The 15,959-nt window shown below is 40.7% G+C and overlaps 1 protein-coding gene across 1 annotated transcript; it reads right to left on the bottom strand.

Annotated features, from left to right (window-relative positions):
• Positions 1-6,957: 6,957 nt before the first annotated feature.
• On the bottom strand, positions 6,958-15,807 carry LOC127630657 (nucleus accumbens-associated protein 2). The gene is made up of 6 exons (XM_052108298.1): positions 15,639-15,807; positions 14,514-15,358; positions 14,254-14,430; positions 14,020-14,125; positions 13,763-13,860; positions 6,958-8,773 (listed from the first exon to the last, which is right to left on the bottom strand). The coding sequence occupies exons 2-6, from the start codon at positions 15,310-15,312 to the stop codon at positions 8,232-8,234; spliced, it is 1,722 nt and encodes a 573-aa protein (XP_051964258.1). The 5' UTR covers positions 15,313-15,358; positions 15,639-15,807; the 3' UTR covers positions 6,958-8,231.
• Positions 15,808-15,959: the final 152 nt, after the last annotated feature.

The raw sequence follows: 15,959 nt of genomic DNA, 5'->3' as shown, positions 1-15,959 counted from the left end.
GCGTGGCTCACTCAGTAGCGATCTCACCCATCTGATATCACTACATCTCCCCTCCTCCGAACAATGAACTTGGCGAACCCAAGAATATTACTGTTCTGGCATAATAAACATACTCTAACCATTTAAACCAATATTATGCCATACTTCTATTATCACATGAAAGAAGATTATTTAATTATTATAAAACATTTTGTCTTGCTTTATTTTATTTTTTTTCTTTACAATACTTTTCCTCAATTTTATTACAATAGCATTGTGTTCACCTCTTTTTTTATTTTATTTTTTTAGCAGAGGTCAGGGTGGACTACCTGAGCACTCCTGGCACAGTGAGAGGATTATTCTGCCTCTGTGATCACCGGCCATCAACTAAAGGTTCATTCGTCTTGGTGGGACAGACAAACGTCCCGACCTTGTGTAAGTCCCCAGTCAGGTAGGTATGGCAGGCTGCGGACTTGGAGCTGGTTGAGGAACTGTTGCTGCTTGACAGTCAGGTACATGATCATCCTCACAAAAGTCTGGCAAATCAACTAAGTGTTCTTTTCCTTTTTCAGGGTGGTGGAGTCGCACCAACACCCGTCTGTTACGTCGAATATTTCCATGTGAGGTTTTCAAACAAACGACCTTAGGGCCTGCTGTCGGATCACTTTCGCAGTGACAGCTTGGTCCTTAATCCAAACTGTCTGTCCGGGTTTCAGTGGTGACAAAGATCTTGCTCTATGTCTCTTATTGTACGAATTTCTTGTTCGATCACGTAAGCTGGATTCAAACTGTTTCAGTTTGTCGACATCTGGAAGTTTAGGTGTGAGAAGAGACGGCAGAGTTGGTAAGCCTGTTCTCAGTCTTCTGCCCATTGACAATTCCGCTGGACTATAGCCATTTGCTAGTGGTGTAGAGCGGTATGCAAGCAAGGCTTTGAACGGATCTGACGTTTTCCCCAGGAGTTTTTTGACAGTTTGCACCACCATTCCCTTGTGGATACCGTTGGCTGCTTGTTATGTGCTTAAAGTCATATTCCCTCGAAAACTCCCGGAAGTCAGCGCTGCTATACTGTGGCCCATTGTCAGATATTAGCATCTCAGGCACCCCATTCCATGCAAACACTGCTTTAAGATGTTCTATTATGGTTGCCGAAGAAGTTGATGCCAATTTGATTACATCAACATCTCTTGAGTAGTAATCAACAGTCAAAAGGTACTTTTGTCCCTTTAGTTCAAACAGGTCTGTAGCCGCTCTCTGCCATGGATATGGTGGAAAGTCTGTAGGTTGTAGCGGATCTACAACTGTCATGGAAGCCTTTCTACACTCATCACATTGTTGCACCATAGTTCGCAATTGTGAACTCAGACCGGGCCACCACACAGACTGTCTTGCCCTTTGACGACATTTTTCTATTCCCTGGTGTGCCTGATGAATCTGAAGGAGAACTGAACTTTGGAGTGAGGCAGGGATTATCAACCTTGTCCCATGTAGAAGCAGTCCGTCGAGGATGGAAATCATGTCTCTTTCCAGCCAGTAAGGTCTGAGTTTTTCACTAGCCTGCATAGTTCTCGGCCATCCATGCTCATGGAACCTCATTACTTGGCTGCATACAGGGTCTTTCTTTAACTCCTGTCGAATGTTGTCTAGGCGGCTCTTTGAGGCAGGGAAGCTTTTGCCTATTTGGGCAAGGTAAATATTTGTGTCTTCCATGAGAGTTGAGTCATCAACCGTTATATCGCTCATACTGGGCATTCTTGACAGTGTGTCTGGAGTTGTGAACTGTTTTCCTGGAACATGGCTAATCTCGTAGGAATATCTCATAAGTCTCATTCTGAACCTTTGCAACCTTGGTGGTAAGTCATCCAGATGTTTTGTGCTCAGTAAACTCAGAAGTGGCTTATGGTCTGTCTCAAGAAAGAAATGCTTCCCAATGAGATAGCAGCTGAAACGCTTGCATGCCCAAACAAGAGCTAGAGCCTCCTTCTCTATCTGAGCATATCTCTGCTCAGTTGGAGTTAATGCTCTAGACGCGTATGCAATGGGTTTCCATGCATCACTGGACTTCTGAAAAATCACTCCTCCCAGACCAAAGGACGATGCGTCTGCTGCGACTTTAGTTTCCTTGCTTGGATCAAAGAGTGCTAAAGTTGGCATTGTGGTTAGCTCTTTTTTCAGCAATGCGAATGACTCCTGCTGTGGTGCGTCCCAGGACCACAGACTTCTTTGTGAAAGGAGGTCTTGCAAAGGCTTTGTTTTCTCGGCCAGGTCTGGAATGAACTTCCCCAATTGGTTCATCATTCCAAGAAAGCTGCGTACCTCAGACACGTTGTTAGGCTCGCGCATATTTTGAACCGCAGCCAGTTTGTCTGGGTCGGGCTGTAATCCAGCTGAGGATAGCTTATGGCCTAGGAACTTGACTTCAGTCTTTGCAAATTCACACTTCTTTCTGTTAAGCGTCAGGCCAGCTTTCTGCACCCTCTTTAATACTGCGTCGAGTCTGATGTCATGTTCCTCTGGAGATCTTCCATATATGAGGATGTCATCCATGTGGCATGTTACTCCATCCAGTCCCTCCAAAATCTGAAACATTCTCATTTTAAACAGCTCTGGAGCACTGGAAATCCCAAATGGAAGTCTCTTAAAAGAGTAGCGCCCAAATGGCGTAATGAAGGTAGTCAATTGTTGAGACTCGTCAGCCAAACGGATCTGCCAAAATCCTGAATTGGCATCTAATTTGGTGAAGATTTTTGCTCCCCCTAACTGTCCTAGTGTGTGGTCTACTGAGGGCAAAATAAACTTCTCTCGTCTAACCGCACTGTTTAATTTAGTCAGGTCAACACAAATTCTTACTGTGTCATCAGGCTTAAGAACCGAACATACCAGAACACCAGTCACTAGGTCCTTCGACTTTTTTGATGATGTCCTGCTTCACCATCCTGGATAACTCCTCTTTGACCTTCTCCATTAAGGGCACTGGGATCCGTCTGGCTACATTTACAGAAAAAGGTGTTGCATTGGGCAGTAACTTAATACAGCATTCCTCTTTCAGCTCACCTAAGCCTGTGAAAAGTTCTGGATATTTCTCTTGCCACTTGCATTCTGTGATGTTATCCAGTCTTGTAATAAGGTTAAGCTTTTCAATGGCATGTCTGCCCAGAAGTGATGTGAAGAGATTTTTGACCACATAGATGTCTTCCTCTATATTTTTCTCATTTTTCGAGATGGTGGTAGAAAATACTCCTTTCACGTCCAAGACATTCTTTCCTGGTCCCATCAGCACTTTGCGTGTTTTCTTAAGGCCTGTGTTTTTATTTGAGGCCAGCAGACCAAAGATGGATTCAGGTATTGCTGTGACGTCTGCCCCAGTGTCCATTTTCATTTTCACCGGTCGCTCCAAGATGTGAACGGTTGTGTACCAGCCTTGAGTGTTTGAATCTACAGCTCCGAGGAATGCTTGCTCTTCATCTGAATCACAGTCCTCTTTAACCTCATGAAGCAGTTTTTGAATGGCAATGGCTCTTATAGTGCCCTGTCCTATGATATGGGGATTTTCCACATCTCATGCAGCTTGATATCTTTGGTTTCTCTTTATGTTTTTTCTGAAAATTCAGCCAATTCCCACCTTTTCCTGACTTTGGCTTTTTGGTTGAATCCTGCCTGTAGATCTCTTTGTGTACAGCATCTACCTTTAGGTCTTCGTCTTCTTCTTCTTGCCTAAGTTCAGCCTGCTGTTTTCTCACTGTTTTGCTTTGCCTGGCCATTGTTATGGCTTTGTCCAGAGTTAGGTTTGCATGTAATTGAAGGTGCTCTGACAGTTTGATATCTTTTAATCCGACGACAATTCTGTCTCTAATAAGTTCATCTCTCAGAGTTCCAAAAGCACAGCGTTCCGACAATGAATACAGCGCAGTGATAAAATCATTAACTGGTTCATCTGGCTCTTGTTTCCTGGAGTTAAACTTTGCTCTCTCATAGATCACATTTATTTTGCCAGTGAAGTATTCCTTGAATTTATTCTGCACAGTTTCATAATTTCCACGCTCTTCTGTAGTCATGACTAATCCGCACAAAATGTAATCAGCTTTGTCTCCCAAGCAATAAATCAGTGTGTTAACTTGGTGCAAATCTGATGCTTGGGCTAGGTTACTTGCAACTCTGAACCTTTCAAATCGTCTGATCCATCTTTCAAAGTTGTTTGGCTTTGTAAAATCGAATGGATCAGGAGGTCTGATTTGATATGAAGTTGTGGGTGCTGGTAATTCCTCCATTTGCTTTGTAGATTTTTATTAGTTGATAATTCCTATTTTCTTCTTAAAGCTCTTTCAAACTTGAGCTCTTTATTCAACTTTTATAAATCATACGCTTATGTAGGCCTCTCTGCCTGCACCCCGGTTGCCTGGCGACCGTACCCCTCCCCCGCTCTTAACTTAAAAAAGCGTGTGCTTTTTTTTTTTTTTTCCTTGCGGTCCTACTGTAGCGTTTCTCCTCCAGCGGTGCTTCTGGGCTTATTCAACAGTTTATCGCTCGTTGGAGACTGTTCTATCCGCTTCTGACACCATGTTGTGTTCGTTAATCAGCCAAGACAGCGATCACACAGCCAAGCAGGTATATAACTGAACTTTATTGAACACTCGCAGAGTACAAACCCCCTGCTTGGGGCGTGGCTCACTCAGTAGCGATCTCACCCATCTGATATCACTACAGTATCCACTGTGGATGCGAACTGGCAGAAAGCCAGTCTCATGCAAGTCTCGCGAGAGTGCCAATGCGTCATCTACTGGCATGTCATGAATTCAATTATAAAAGTTATAATAATTCCAAAAATATATATGTTATATATAAAACTTTAATAATGGCTTGTCTTATCCTATTACACATGCATGTGCTGACATCTTTCTGACACTAACCCTGGAATATAACCTGTCCCGGAGCCATGGTTACTAAAATACACTGAAAGTTACCTCCGTTTTTGGAACCGAAAATTGCGATCGTCCGCTAACTCGTAAGTAAACTTACCCAGGTAGCCTACGTTGCTAAACCTGCTTCTGGAATACCCCCTGGGCTTTTCAGATATACCAAATATTTGGAAGTTTGGCCATGCCAACTTCCTTTTCTTTGTCTTTAGGAATGTATGACATTACAATTCAGCACAAAATGTTTATTTTATAGGAGGCGCAAAATTTGCAAATAAATAGTGTTTTAATAGCAAGTTAATTTTAAAAACAGTCTAAAAACTAGAATTGTGGGTACTAAAAGCAGTACAGAGTCTCGACAATGAAGGCCAGAGACTACTGCACCCAATCAAAGCCAAACAAACAACCTTGTTTCAGCATGCATTCATACAATGCCATGCTCCCTTCATGTGTGCCCACATCAAGAGCTCTTTCCTTTGGGAGGGCATAGGGTTGATCACTTTCGATTGGAATTCACCCATGGTCTTCTCCAGAAGAGCTTGGAAACTTTCACCAGGAGGCAGCAGACATCTAGTAAATTGAATAGGCTACCATAGTTTTTTTTTGGCAAAGAATTCATCATATTGATGATGTATTGTAGAGGCTTTTGAAAATCATGTATCAAATAAGATACGCACAGCTTTATAGGGTTAATATGATTATATGGAAATACATAAGTGCATGTAGAAATATACAGTATTTGGTAATATATCTGATAATATTTTAACATGTATTGATGTATGAACATATCCATAAATGGTTGACTTTATCATACCTACGTATAGAAGAAGAGTTTTACCATGAATTCTCTTAACCCTTCCGTGCCATTACCAAAAGTTCCAACTTAGACTGAGTCAAACGGTGCATGTTAAACATCACGTCACAATTGACTGTTTTCGACTGAGCTTGTGTGGTGAGTGTAAAGGCATTTAACATTGCCATGTTCAGATCTGTGGAAGAAGTCATGAAGTTTCAGGCTGAAACATTGATGTTGCACTGCAATGAATCTAGGTTATAATGCCATTAAATGTCTTAAAGTTGACAAAAAGACCCATAACATTTGATATTGAGAAATCTACTTTTTCAGTTGTACTACGGATGTGCTGTTGTGGGTCTCCTGGGCTATAAATATACTCCTAGCTCAAATGAAGTATTCAGCTGCAGCTGCCACAGCAAGTGCCATACTGGCACCACAGGAAGTACTCAGGTTAGATTTCAGTCACACGGTCTTAGCAGCAAGGCAGCAGGGTTTGTAATTGTATAATCCAGGATGATCAGCACAAATTACATTTTGTTGTAGCTTAATTTTGCAATGGCCACATGCTTATTTATAGGAAATATTTAATAATACATTGTATATTTAGCTGTAAATTAATACATTTGTACGTTTTATTTGGAATATCTTTCCAAATAGAATGTCATTCAAGAACAGCTGAAAAACTGATAGAACTGTCATGCTGTTTGTGATTTCATTTCACAAGTTCAATCACATGCCAAAATATGATGTTCAGAGTCAGAGGTTATTGTGTGCTTTAAAAGAAGACTTTAAATTTCAATATGTCAATGCAAAATCAATGATATATTAAAATGAACTACATTTCATTATTTTACAGAGTCTGGACAAAGGAGAAAAAACTGCCTGTTGGGGGAACAGATGCAGAGTTGCATCCATGTACCGGTATATAAGAAATAAATTCTATGTGACCTAAAAGAAAGTCTGCATTCTGTTTGAGATGTATGGTATAATGCAGATAATCAAGTGAGCACATAAAAAAATATGACAGTTATAATCCTATTCAGCCAGACCTTATCAAGACCTTTCATAAGTATTCAAATTTTCTGGTAGTTTATCATCCAATGAATCTTAACCTTTAGCATTCAAGTAAAACTGAGTTCATGTTTTATGTTTCATCTACAGTATATACACACTATACAATAAGCATTACTATTGTTTTGCAAAAGTCCTCCCCCCCCCAAATATGATAAATAACGATGACTAAATAAGCAGCACCTAGATATCCCTCAAAATAATCCTTCCTTTATTTCACTTCCAAAAAACATCTTACAATCACGTTTCAAATGTCCAGACCAGCTGTAATGCAAAAACAGGCAAGCATTTACTATACAGCAGCTTGAGAATGAAAGTTAGATTAAAAAGCTTGGGAGGGAAAACTGAGAGTCCAGTGTACTCTCTAGACTGTTGCCCTTGGTTCAGCTTGCCTTACTGTTGGACTCAGCGGTCTGATAGTCAGCTAGATACATAGCAACCCCTCTCTCCAAAAGCAGGATAGTTCTGATTTCTGAAGCATGTATTTGATATAATAAAGAGAACATTTGTCCTGCACTTGTTTTAGCCATGCAGAAGTCCTTGATCCATTTGTTTGTGTAATTGGCAAGAGTATTAGTCAGAAATGCCAGAGGATATGCATCACATGCATTCATAAAAAAGAAAAAGAAAAAAGAAAAAGAAAAAAGAAAAATCACACCACTGACTGCCTTAATGTATTGGGCTTGTTAATGTGACTGTATTTACGTATGCTAAATGAGTCCATCAAAAATCCTTAAAATGTCTTATATTTGCTGCAGAAGTTCTTCGATTTATCCTGGAAAATATTTGTTATATGTTGAGTTTCCATGATCATGCAGCTTTTATGTTAAAGTTGAAACAAGTAGTATTTGGACATTTATGTCACATTTAAAAATGTAAGAATGCCATTGCATTTGATATGTATATATAAAAAATACACAAACAAGCGGCATTTGAAAAAAAATGAATGCTAGACTGTTTCTGAGGATTAACTTTTTTACGTTTCTTGGTGATTTTTAGCAATCACTTGTAACCAATTGATTTCAAAGTGATTTTAGTGGGTGTATGAAGTCAGTCCCCCTCAAGTTCTCACATGTGTCCTAGCAGAATAACCACATGTGTTGCTCATCATATTAATTATGAACATGTTCCACTAAGTTTGACAACCAGAAAGTGTCCCAATACTTGTTGTTTTAATTTTTAATAATATACTGTATATATTTTCTCATTTAAAACTTAAACTTCTTTTTGTAAAATGTTTTGCTTGAAAAGTGTATTTATGTGCTATATTTCTTTAGTTTAAAATAATTTGGTTTGATATTTTGTTACATAATGCTAAGACATTAATACATTTGTAAGTGTGGCTTAAGTGTCTCAATACTTCTTGGGCCCACTGTATGTTCAGCAGCATGGGATATTTGCAATTAGGGATAAAGATCCTTTTGATTGTGAGAAGCTGCAGACCAGTTTATAATATTTTGAAGTAGAGGAAGTCACTGATCCTCTTTAAGTGGTCTCTGTTTGTTCTGTTCCTCTCTCTGTGTTCTGGGGCTGCTAGCTGCCCAATCTTTTTCTCCTTTCTTGCTGGCTGGGTTAACGGCGAGCACACTGGCCGCTCTCTCTGGACTCTCCGGACGCCTCTCAACATCCTGTGGGTTGTCTGACTCGCTGGCTCGCCCTGGCTCAGGCTTAGCTGCTTCACTTTTGGACCTCTCATCCATACTGACTCCTGTGAAGTGAGAGCCATTCCTCAGTGTCTCTCTGCAGTCTTCATAGAGATGCTGCTCCAGAGTCAGATTTGATGCTGCCAGGTGTTTGAACTCTGACTCAAAGGGAAAGCCACCACTTGGCTGGGTGGCTCCCTCCACCTGGCTTAGGACTGCAGTCCCCCTGTACACCTCGATGGCTTCTGGGAGCATGGACTTTATCTTGGGGAGCCAGCGTTTACGAACTCTCCGGGCGTTGGTGCACATGTCTGCGGCAATCACGTTCATTTCGCTCTCTTTGAAGTTAGGGGCAAAGTTCTGACAGTAGACTATTGAAAGGGCAGAGAGAAAGGACAGATGTATATTATTGCAGATATGTAGAAAACTGCAGTTTAAACACTACTTGCAATGTCTTTACATTAGTGTTGGGGAAGCTACTTTAAACTGTAGCTGGCTAAGCTAAGAGCTACAGAAAAGCAGTGACACTACAGTCAAGCTACATTTAAAAAAAAGTAGTTAGCTACCCCACATATTACTAACAAAGATGCTAACAACATTAAAGCTATTTAAAGAAAAAATATATATTTTTTAATATATAACAATTAGTTAATATTATTTATTTTGGGTGTTAAATAATATTTAGTCAAAAATCAGATTAAAATATGAATTTATACTAGATTTAAACCAATAAAACTAGAAAAAACCAGAGTTGAAATATAGTAATAAACAGCAGCAATTAACTATATATTTTGCTTTAAAAAAGAAGGCAAAATTATTCGCAGGGGCTCTATTGAATTAGTAAATAATTTACAGTTGCAAGAAAAAGTATGTGATCCCCTTGGAATTAGCTGGTCATCTGCATAAATTGTTTATAAAATGTGATCTCATCTTCATTAAAGTCACAAGTATAGACAAAGCACAATATGCTTACATTAACAACACACAAACAATTATAATCTTTCATGTCTTTATTGAACACATCCCATTAAACATTAACAGTGCTAAGGAAATGTAAGAAAATCCCTAGGCTAAAGACATTGTGCTTTGTTGAAGATCACATTTTATGACCAATTAATGCAGAAAACCAGCTAATTCGAAAGGGTTCACATACCATTTTTTTTGCCGCTGTATGTGAACGAGTTCATTTAAGCCAGCCGTCACACTAGCGATTTTCAGGTGTAAGCTTAATTTACATAATCACCAGCCAGTTGGTGAGAAACAGACCACACATTACCATCTGCCAGTGGGAGGTCTAATCTATTCACTGACAGGACTCCCTGCTGAGTTAATGGTTCCAGCAACTGGAAAAGCACATCAAACATGACAGAAAAAATCTTTCTGTAACAGGTGCGGGCTCTTGTGTTCTCTTCAAGTGACCAATGAGCTTCTTTTTTTACTGAAGAACTTACAAGGTATCATGCTGATCTGAACGTTAAGTGCACATGTGAGTGCACATGTGAGCTGCACTCAAGCTGGCGCTACACTAGCAGACTCAAAACAACTCGATTTTGGCTGAGGGTGTCACACATACAGACTGTTTTGCTGAGATCTCACTCTCTTCAGTCGGAGGTATGACACACTTGCCGATACAAAATGGTGGAGGGGTGAACCACATACCAGCTCACCGCAACTCTTTCTCTCTTATTCCCCGTCACGTGGAGCTCACAGAAATAAAAACAGGAGTACCACGTAAGCACAACAATTGTAAAAGAGTGATTTAGGAAGTGATTCATGGAGTGACATAACTTATAAAAGAGTGTGATTACATATTTATCCCATCGAGGCTTGCAGTAGAACTCTATTGTCCATATACAAGTAAAGCAAATATGTTCAATAAAAACAGACTGTTGTTCTTCAGTATAAGACAAAGCTCACTTGACACTTAAAGAAAACATAAGAGCCCGCCCCGATGAGAGGTATTTTTTTCCTGAGATGTTGGATCGGTTTTTCCCATTGCTGGAACCATTAACTCAGCAGGGAGTCCCAATGGTCAACTGATTAACAACCTCCTGCTGGCAGAGGCTAATGCATGCTTCCTCTCCCTCCGCCTGGCAGGCGATTATGTTAATGAAGCTCACACCTGATAATCAATGGAAAAATCGACTAGTATGATGCTGGTTTCAGCCGTATCACAAATGCCATTTGAGATACATAGTGATTCTCTCAACAAGTGTTTTTCCAGGTATTCTCCTATTTTAGAATGACTAATAAAGTCAGAAAGGGGAGGCACTTTATATCTTTACTCAATGAAAGCTTCTAGAACAAGACCAGAGGATATAAATACACAATCACACACATTTGCAGGATAAAGTTATTCCATGAATCGCATCCTTAATCACAGTTAATGCTCACGTGGTACTCCTGTTGTTATTTCAGCTTGCTCCATCAGACAGGGAATCAGAGAGAGTGTCTGTATTTATGTCACCCCTTCACATTTCTGGTTCGGCAAGTGTGACATATAAAGTTGTTTTGTGTTGGCTAGTGTGATGCCGGTATTACATGAAATATCCGAACAAACTGACTCAATAAAATGTTCCCAACACAAAATTTAATTGACTTGATTACTGTAAACAGTTTATTTACATTAACGGTTTAAAACAGAGATGCCCAAAATCGGGGCCCGCAGGCCAACGTTGGCCCATGGTTACTTTTGAATTGGCCAACTTGCAGTATATGACAAAATATAGAAAGTTCCACTTTATAATGCGGAAAATTCCCACACACTTTTATTCACTTTACAGTGCAGCTGTGAATTATTAAACCAATAGATACAGATGAACAAATCAAATCAATAAACTTGTTTTACTATCAAATGGTTATTTCAGAAGATGCATGAGTATATCTGCTCTCCCTTTCTCTCACGTGCAGCTGTCAGCAGCACGTTTAGCGCTTGTTGAGTTTAGTGGGAGCGTACGCAGTGAAGCATTTTTTCGCTTAGCCCCTTGAACTTAAGATGCTCCAAAAGTATAAACCTTTCTAAACCTGTTAATTTGACATGCAAATGGCATTATACCGTGTATTATATTTATATCGTTCCTGTTGATCATCAACAAAGCTGTTAACATTGCAAGTGCACAGCGTTATAGTTCTGATGCCTTTCATATCTTGGTGCTCCATCATTAGTCATAATGCAGCAGATTTGATTTGAAAGTCAGAAATGCTTTGTGTACCAGCTGCATGATGAAGAGAGATGCTTAAACACCAGTTACATCTCTGATCACCATCTCTTAATGGGGGCTTTTGGCAACAACAAAACAAATCCCCTGCAATCTGATATATTTACTACATATATTGCGGTTTATCTGAATTCTTGCTGAACATGATTTGTTTCGTGACGTCTGTTGTGCAGATGTTGTCGAGTCTGTTACGGATGCTCGTGCTATAAACACGCACAGACGGGCCCTCCGCTTGTCGCGCTCTGCATCAGTTTGGTGTCCTGCTCACGCACTAAAATTACCAAATGCTACAATGTAGATAATTATAATCTTAACAAAAATAATATCTGGATGTGTTAAATAGCCTTGATGTTAAATAGAATAATAATTTTACAGAACATTAACCACTTTTAGTGTATGAATCATATCTCTGACTAATTTTCATTGTTAAATGTATATTTTTGCATTGCTTTATTCAACTGGCATTAAGGAGTTGATAAGTTTTTTCTTTTTCTTTTTTTTTATAAGCTCCTCATTCCAAATCTGCAGAAATGCTGTCATCTCCTCTGTGTTGGTGCATTAGTTTTGTAGGCTGTTAATTTAATAGCCAAAATATTTGGAAATATGTGAATGAGAAAAAAAGTTGTTTCAGTTGTGAACAATGCACATTATGCAATGTAGAGATAATGCAATGTTGAAGTTATTGAAACATGCAATTTTAAAATTGAATTAATAGTTTAAATTAAAGTATTCGACATAGAAGGATAACCAAGTCATTTTGTAAGGTTAGAAAAAAGGTTAAAAATATTAGCCGTGTAAGCCCCTGAGTTTGATACAATGCAACGTTTGGCCCGCAACCCTCAATCAAGTTTTACTTTTGGCAATTCATAAGAAAAGTTTGGGCACCTCTAGTCTAAAATAACTAATTTACAGTACTTAAATGAGTTGGAGTTTCCAGTTTGAGAGAGAACAGTTTTGGTCAGTCCCATTGATTACACTCTATGTGTTCTCAATACAAAAAAGATAAATAATGTGTTTTGTGATGCTACAGCGCTACTCATTAAAAAGTTAACTCATTTTCTCAAAAGTACAGCTTTTCAAGTAACAAGTTAGTAGCATCACAGATTTTTGATAGTAACTCCCTACACTTTAGCTCGGTTTCAAAACCTAATGATGCAGTCTGAGATTATGGCCAAAACAAGGTATTTTAGGAGGCAGCATAATTAAGATGCTTACCTTTTACGTCTGGAGGGTGCCTATGCTCCCTTCAAATGGTGCCTCCTTAAGGCCCAGGTATGATTAGTTTTTGCGTGTTCTGGATTGCCTCCTGCCCAGTCGACTGTGTTGCCTTTGTGAGTATAATTTTCTGACCGCGAACGAATAGGAACACATTCGACACATGCGCACTACAACTGCTTTATGACACTCTTTCCCTGCGTCCGAAACCGCGTACTGTCACAGTAAGCATGCATTGATTCGGACATACTACTCTGGCATACTGTTTTTGGCATACCATATAGTAGGGGAATATGGATATTTGGAGACAGGGTTTTAGTACAGTCAATGGCAGGTGTATGCTCAGACGACGCACAAAGACAAGTACTGCGTGCGTGAGTCAAGAAAATCTAGGTGGTGTGCAATCAAACCATGCGGCTATGCTGATGACACAATTTGCGTCACACATACTGTGCGTGGAGGGATCCACAACACACACACAGTATACTTTGGCCTTTAGGCAGCTCACTAGGTTATGGAACAAATCATTTTCTTCCATTAACTTAAATTCAAACACATGCAAATTTGTGAGTGGAAACGCAAGAATTTGTGTAGATTTTCATCTTTTGATGCAAACCAATGTTCAAGTTTGCTGTGACCTCTGAATTTGTACAGCAATTCATTTTGATCAATAGAGGATCTAAACGTCACAGATTTACCAAGGTTCAATGTAGAGAAATCAAACTTCAAAGCTGCTTGGTTTGCACTGTTGCTGGAAAGTGGAGTAGATTGTTTATTTTTTAATTTTGAATATATAATTTAAAGTTATTTATGATTTATAACTTAAAGAAACCATTGAGCATGGCATCATATCCTGTATCTTTGACATGGGGCTTGTTTAAAAAGTATGACTGCACCTTTACAGAGGTTTGTAAAAGGGCTACTTACGTTTGACCGTGTTGAGTATGCGGCTGTCCAGTGGTTTGCGATTTGGATCACAGTTAGAAGACCGGATTCCAGTCCCACAGCTGTCAGCCAGTGTGTTCCTGCAGATAAAATACCATAGTCAACCACTGGGGGGCACAAACACTATATGTTTCTAAAATACCATGCAATCCTCACAGTCTTCACTTTCAATATACTGAAATATTTGAATGTGTGTGTACTAATTCTGTAGTTACAGACACGTGCTTGTTATGTTTGACCTGTCAAAAAAAGCAGCTAGGAGGCGTCTCAGTAGGACTTTGTGTTTGACCCCAGCACAGAGGTGACAGTTCATCAGCTGCCCACGTGTCATGAAGACACCAGATCCTTCCACAGCAAGAACAACAGAGAAACAAGGAGACCTTAGCTCTGAATCAGTGACTCAAATGACTGAACTGATAAATAATTCAGCTGTACATGGAGTTTCAGACAGGGTGGCATTATTTAGGCCTCACCTCCAATCAGCTCCAGCCTCTCTCCAGGGTCGCCCTCTGTGTAGAGAGCAGGGTGGCAACGGTAGCCGATCTGGCTGATGAGACCAGCGGGAAGAGCCTCTCTGTCTCCTCCCAGCAGCACACAGAATCGGTTGTCCAAGGACAGAGGCAGGGAGGACACCTTCATCTTCTCTTGTACTGCAAAGAGACAAAACAAAAATAAATTCTTAGCTTTTTGAGCTGTATTGGCACAAAAAAGAAGTTCATAAAAAGTTATTTACTGCAATAGAGACTGGCCGAGCCCCCATAGATCTTTCCATTTGTTAGGCTATCGTATGAGTCATCTTCAAAATCCTCCTCCTCATTTTGGTGTGACGTTGGACTGTCTGTGGTTGGGAGGCTTGAGGCTCCAGGGCTGGCGTGATCCCTGGTGGAGTGCTCATAAGGATGCATCACAGGTATTACCCCATTCCCTACTCCACAGGTGTAGAAAAGAGTGCTGTTCCTTAAAGATCTACCACTAGTTCCCCTATCCTCCTCAGCCTGCTTTTGCTCTGCGCTCTGAGCACACACCAGGGTCTCCAGCTTCTCTTCCTTGATCTTGCAGACAGATTTGCGCTTGTCGCCTAGCAACAAGGAGGAGTTGTTGTTGTTTGGGCTGGGGGGATCGTCTGTGGCAGATGTCTGGGAGTCACAGTACGGAGCGCTGGCCTTGAACATGAGGTCCATTCCTCGTTCCACAATGTTCTGGATTTGAAGGTAGCCTGCAGTGTACATGACCATCAGCTGATCGCTGGCACTCACTGTCATCCTGCCTGTGTAGCAGAATGACAGGATCTGCCGAAAACAGGACGGGGCCACCGACGAGGGTAGCTCAAAGAGAGTCTGTGTGCTACCGCTAAACAGATCACGGAAGTACAGGCTGCTGGCCGCCAGCACGGCACGGTGGGCCTTAAAGGCCTGTCCGTTGACCATGATGGCCACATCGCAGTGCTGGCCCAGCAACCGCTGTTCATTGAGGCTGTCCAGAACCGTGCTGCCAAAGTTTGGGATCTCCATATGCAAGAGCTGTGACATCATGCCAGTTTCAGATCTCTGGAGAAGACAGGATGTTCTCACCAGACATCTAACACAGCAGAAAGTCAAGATGAAGGGAGACGGGGATAAGTTGAGGCTTAAGACAGAATATGACTAGCTTACAAAGTATTACAATGTTGTTACACAAGCAGACATGGCAAAAAAATGCGACAGAAATGCTGCACAGCAGCTCCCTTCACCCCAACATTACTAGAGTCTGCATGTTTAAAAACTTAGCAATAAGACTGCTCGGAGTATTTAAAAGAAGCTGAAAAGTGACCCACTAACACACCCACCCACCCTCCCTCGCCACCCTGCCACTACCTGACCTCTATAGCAGAATCCTCCGAGATGGGAGAGAGAAAGAACCCAGACAGGCTCCTCACATCAGCCCAGCATGAGGGAAGGTAGCATGAGATGCAGAGAGATATGTCTCAATCCGTCCTCTTCCTCCCAGCACTGGACTGAGCCAGCAAGAGGGAAAGCAAGCGTCTGAGTGCAATCGATGCACCATCTACTGTATGTCACAGAAAGGAGGAGAGAGGCTATAGGCACAGACACGGAGACTAGGGAGAAAGGGGGAGGGAGTGAGACTGAAGGAAAGTCATTTAAGGACACAGAGTGTGAGAGATAGAAAGAGAGACATAGAG

Source organism: Xyrauchen texanus, chromosome 3 (assembly GCF_025860055.1).
Source record: "Xyrauchen texanus isolate HMW12.3.18 chromosome 3, RBS_HiC_50CHRs, whole genome shotgun sequence".
Lineage (NCBI taxonomy): Eukaryota > Metazoa > Chordata > Actinopteri > Cypriniformes > Catostomidae > Xyrauchen > Xyrauchen texanus.
The sequence above is the reverse complement of the archived record's forward strand: the minus strand, read 5'-3'. Positions and strand labels throughout refer to the sequence as shown.

Coding starts and splice junctions, on each gene's coding strand:
- LOC127630657 (XM_052108298.1), bottom strand. CDS start 15,312: ATGATGTCACAGCTCTTGCATATGGAGATCCCAAACTTTGGCAGCACG. Junction 13,861..14,019: donor CTAGCTGCTTTTTTTGACAG/GTCAAACATAAC, acceptor TTTTATCTGCAG/GAACACACTGGCTGACAGCT. Junction 8,774..13,762: donor CATACTCAACACGGTCAAAC/GTAAGTAGCCCT, acceptor CCCTTTCAATAG/TCTACTGTCAGAACTTTGCC.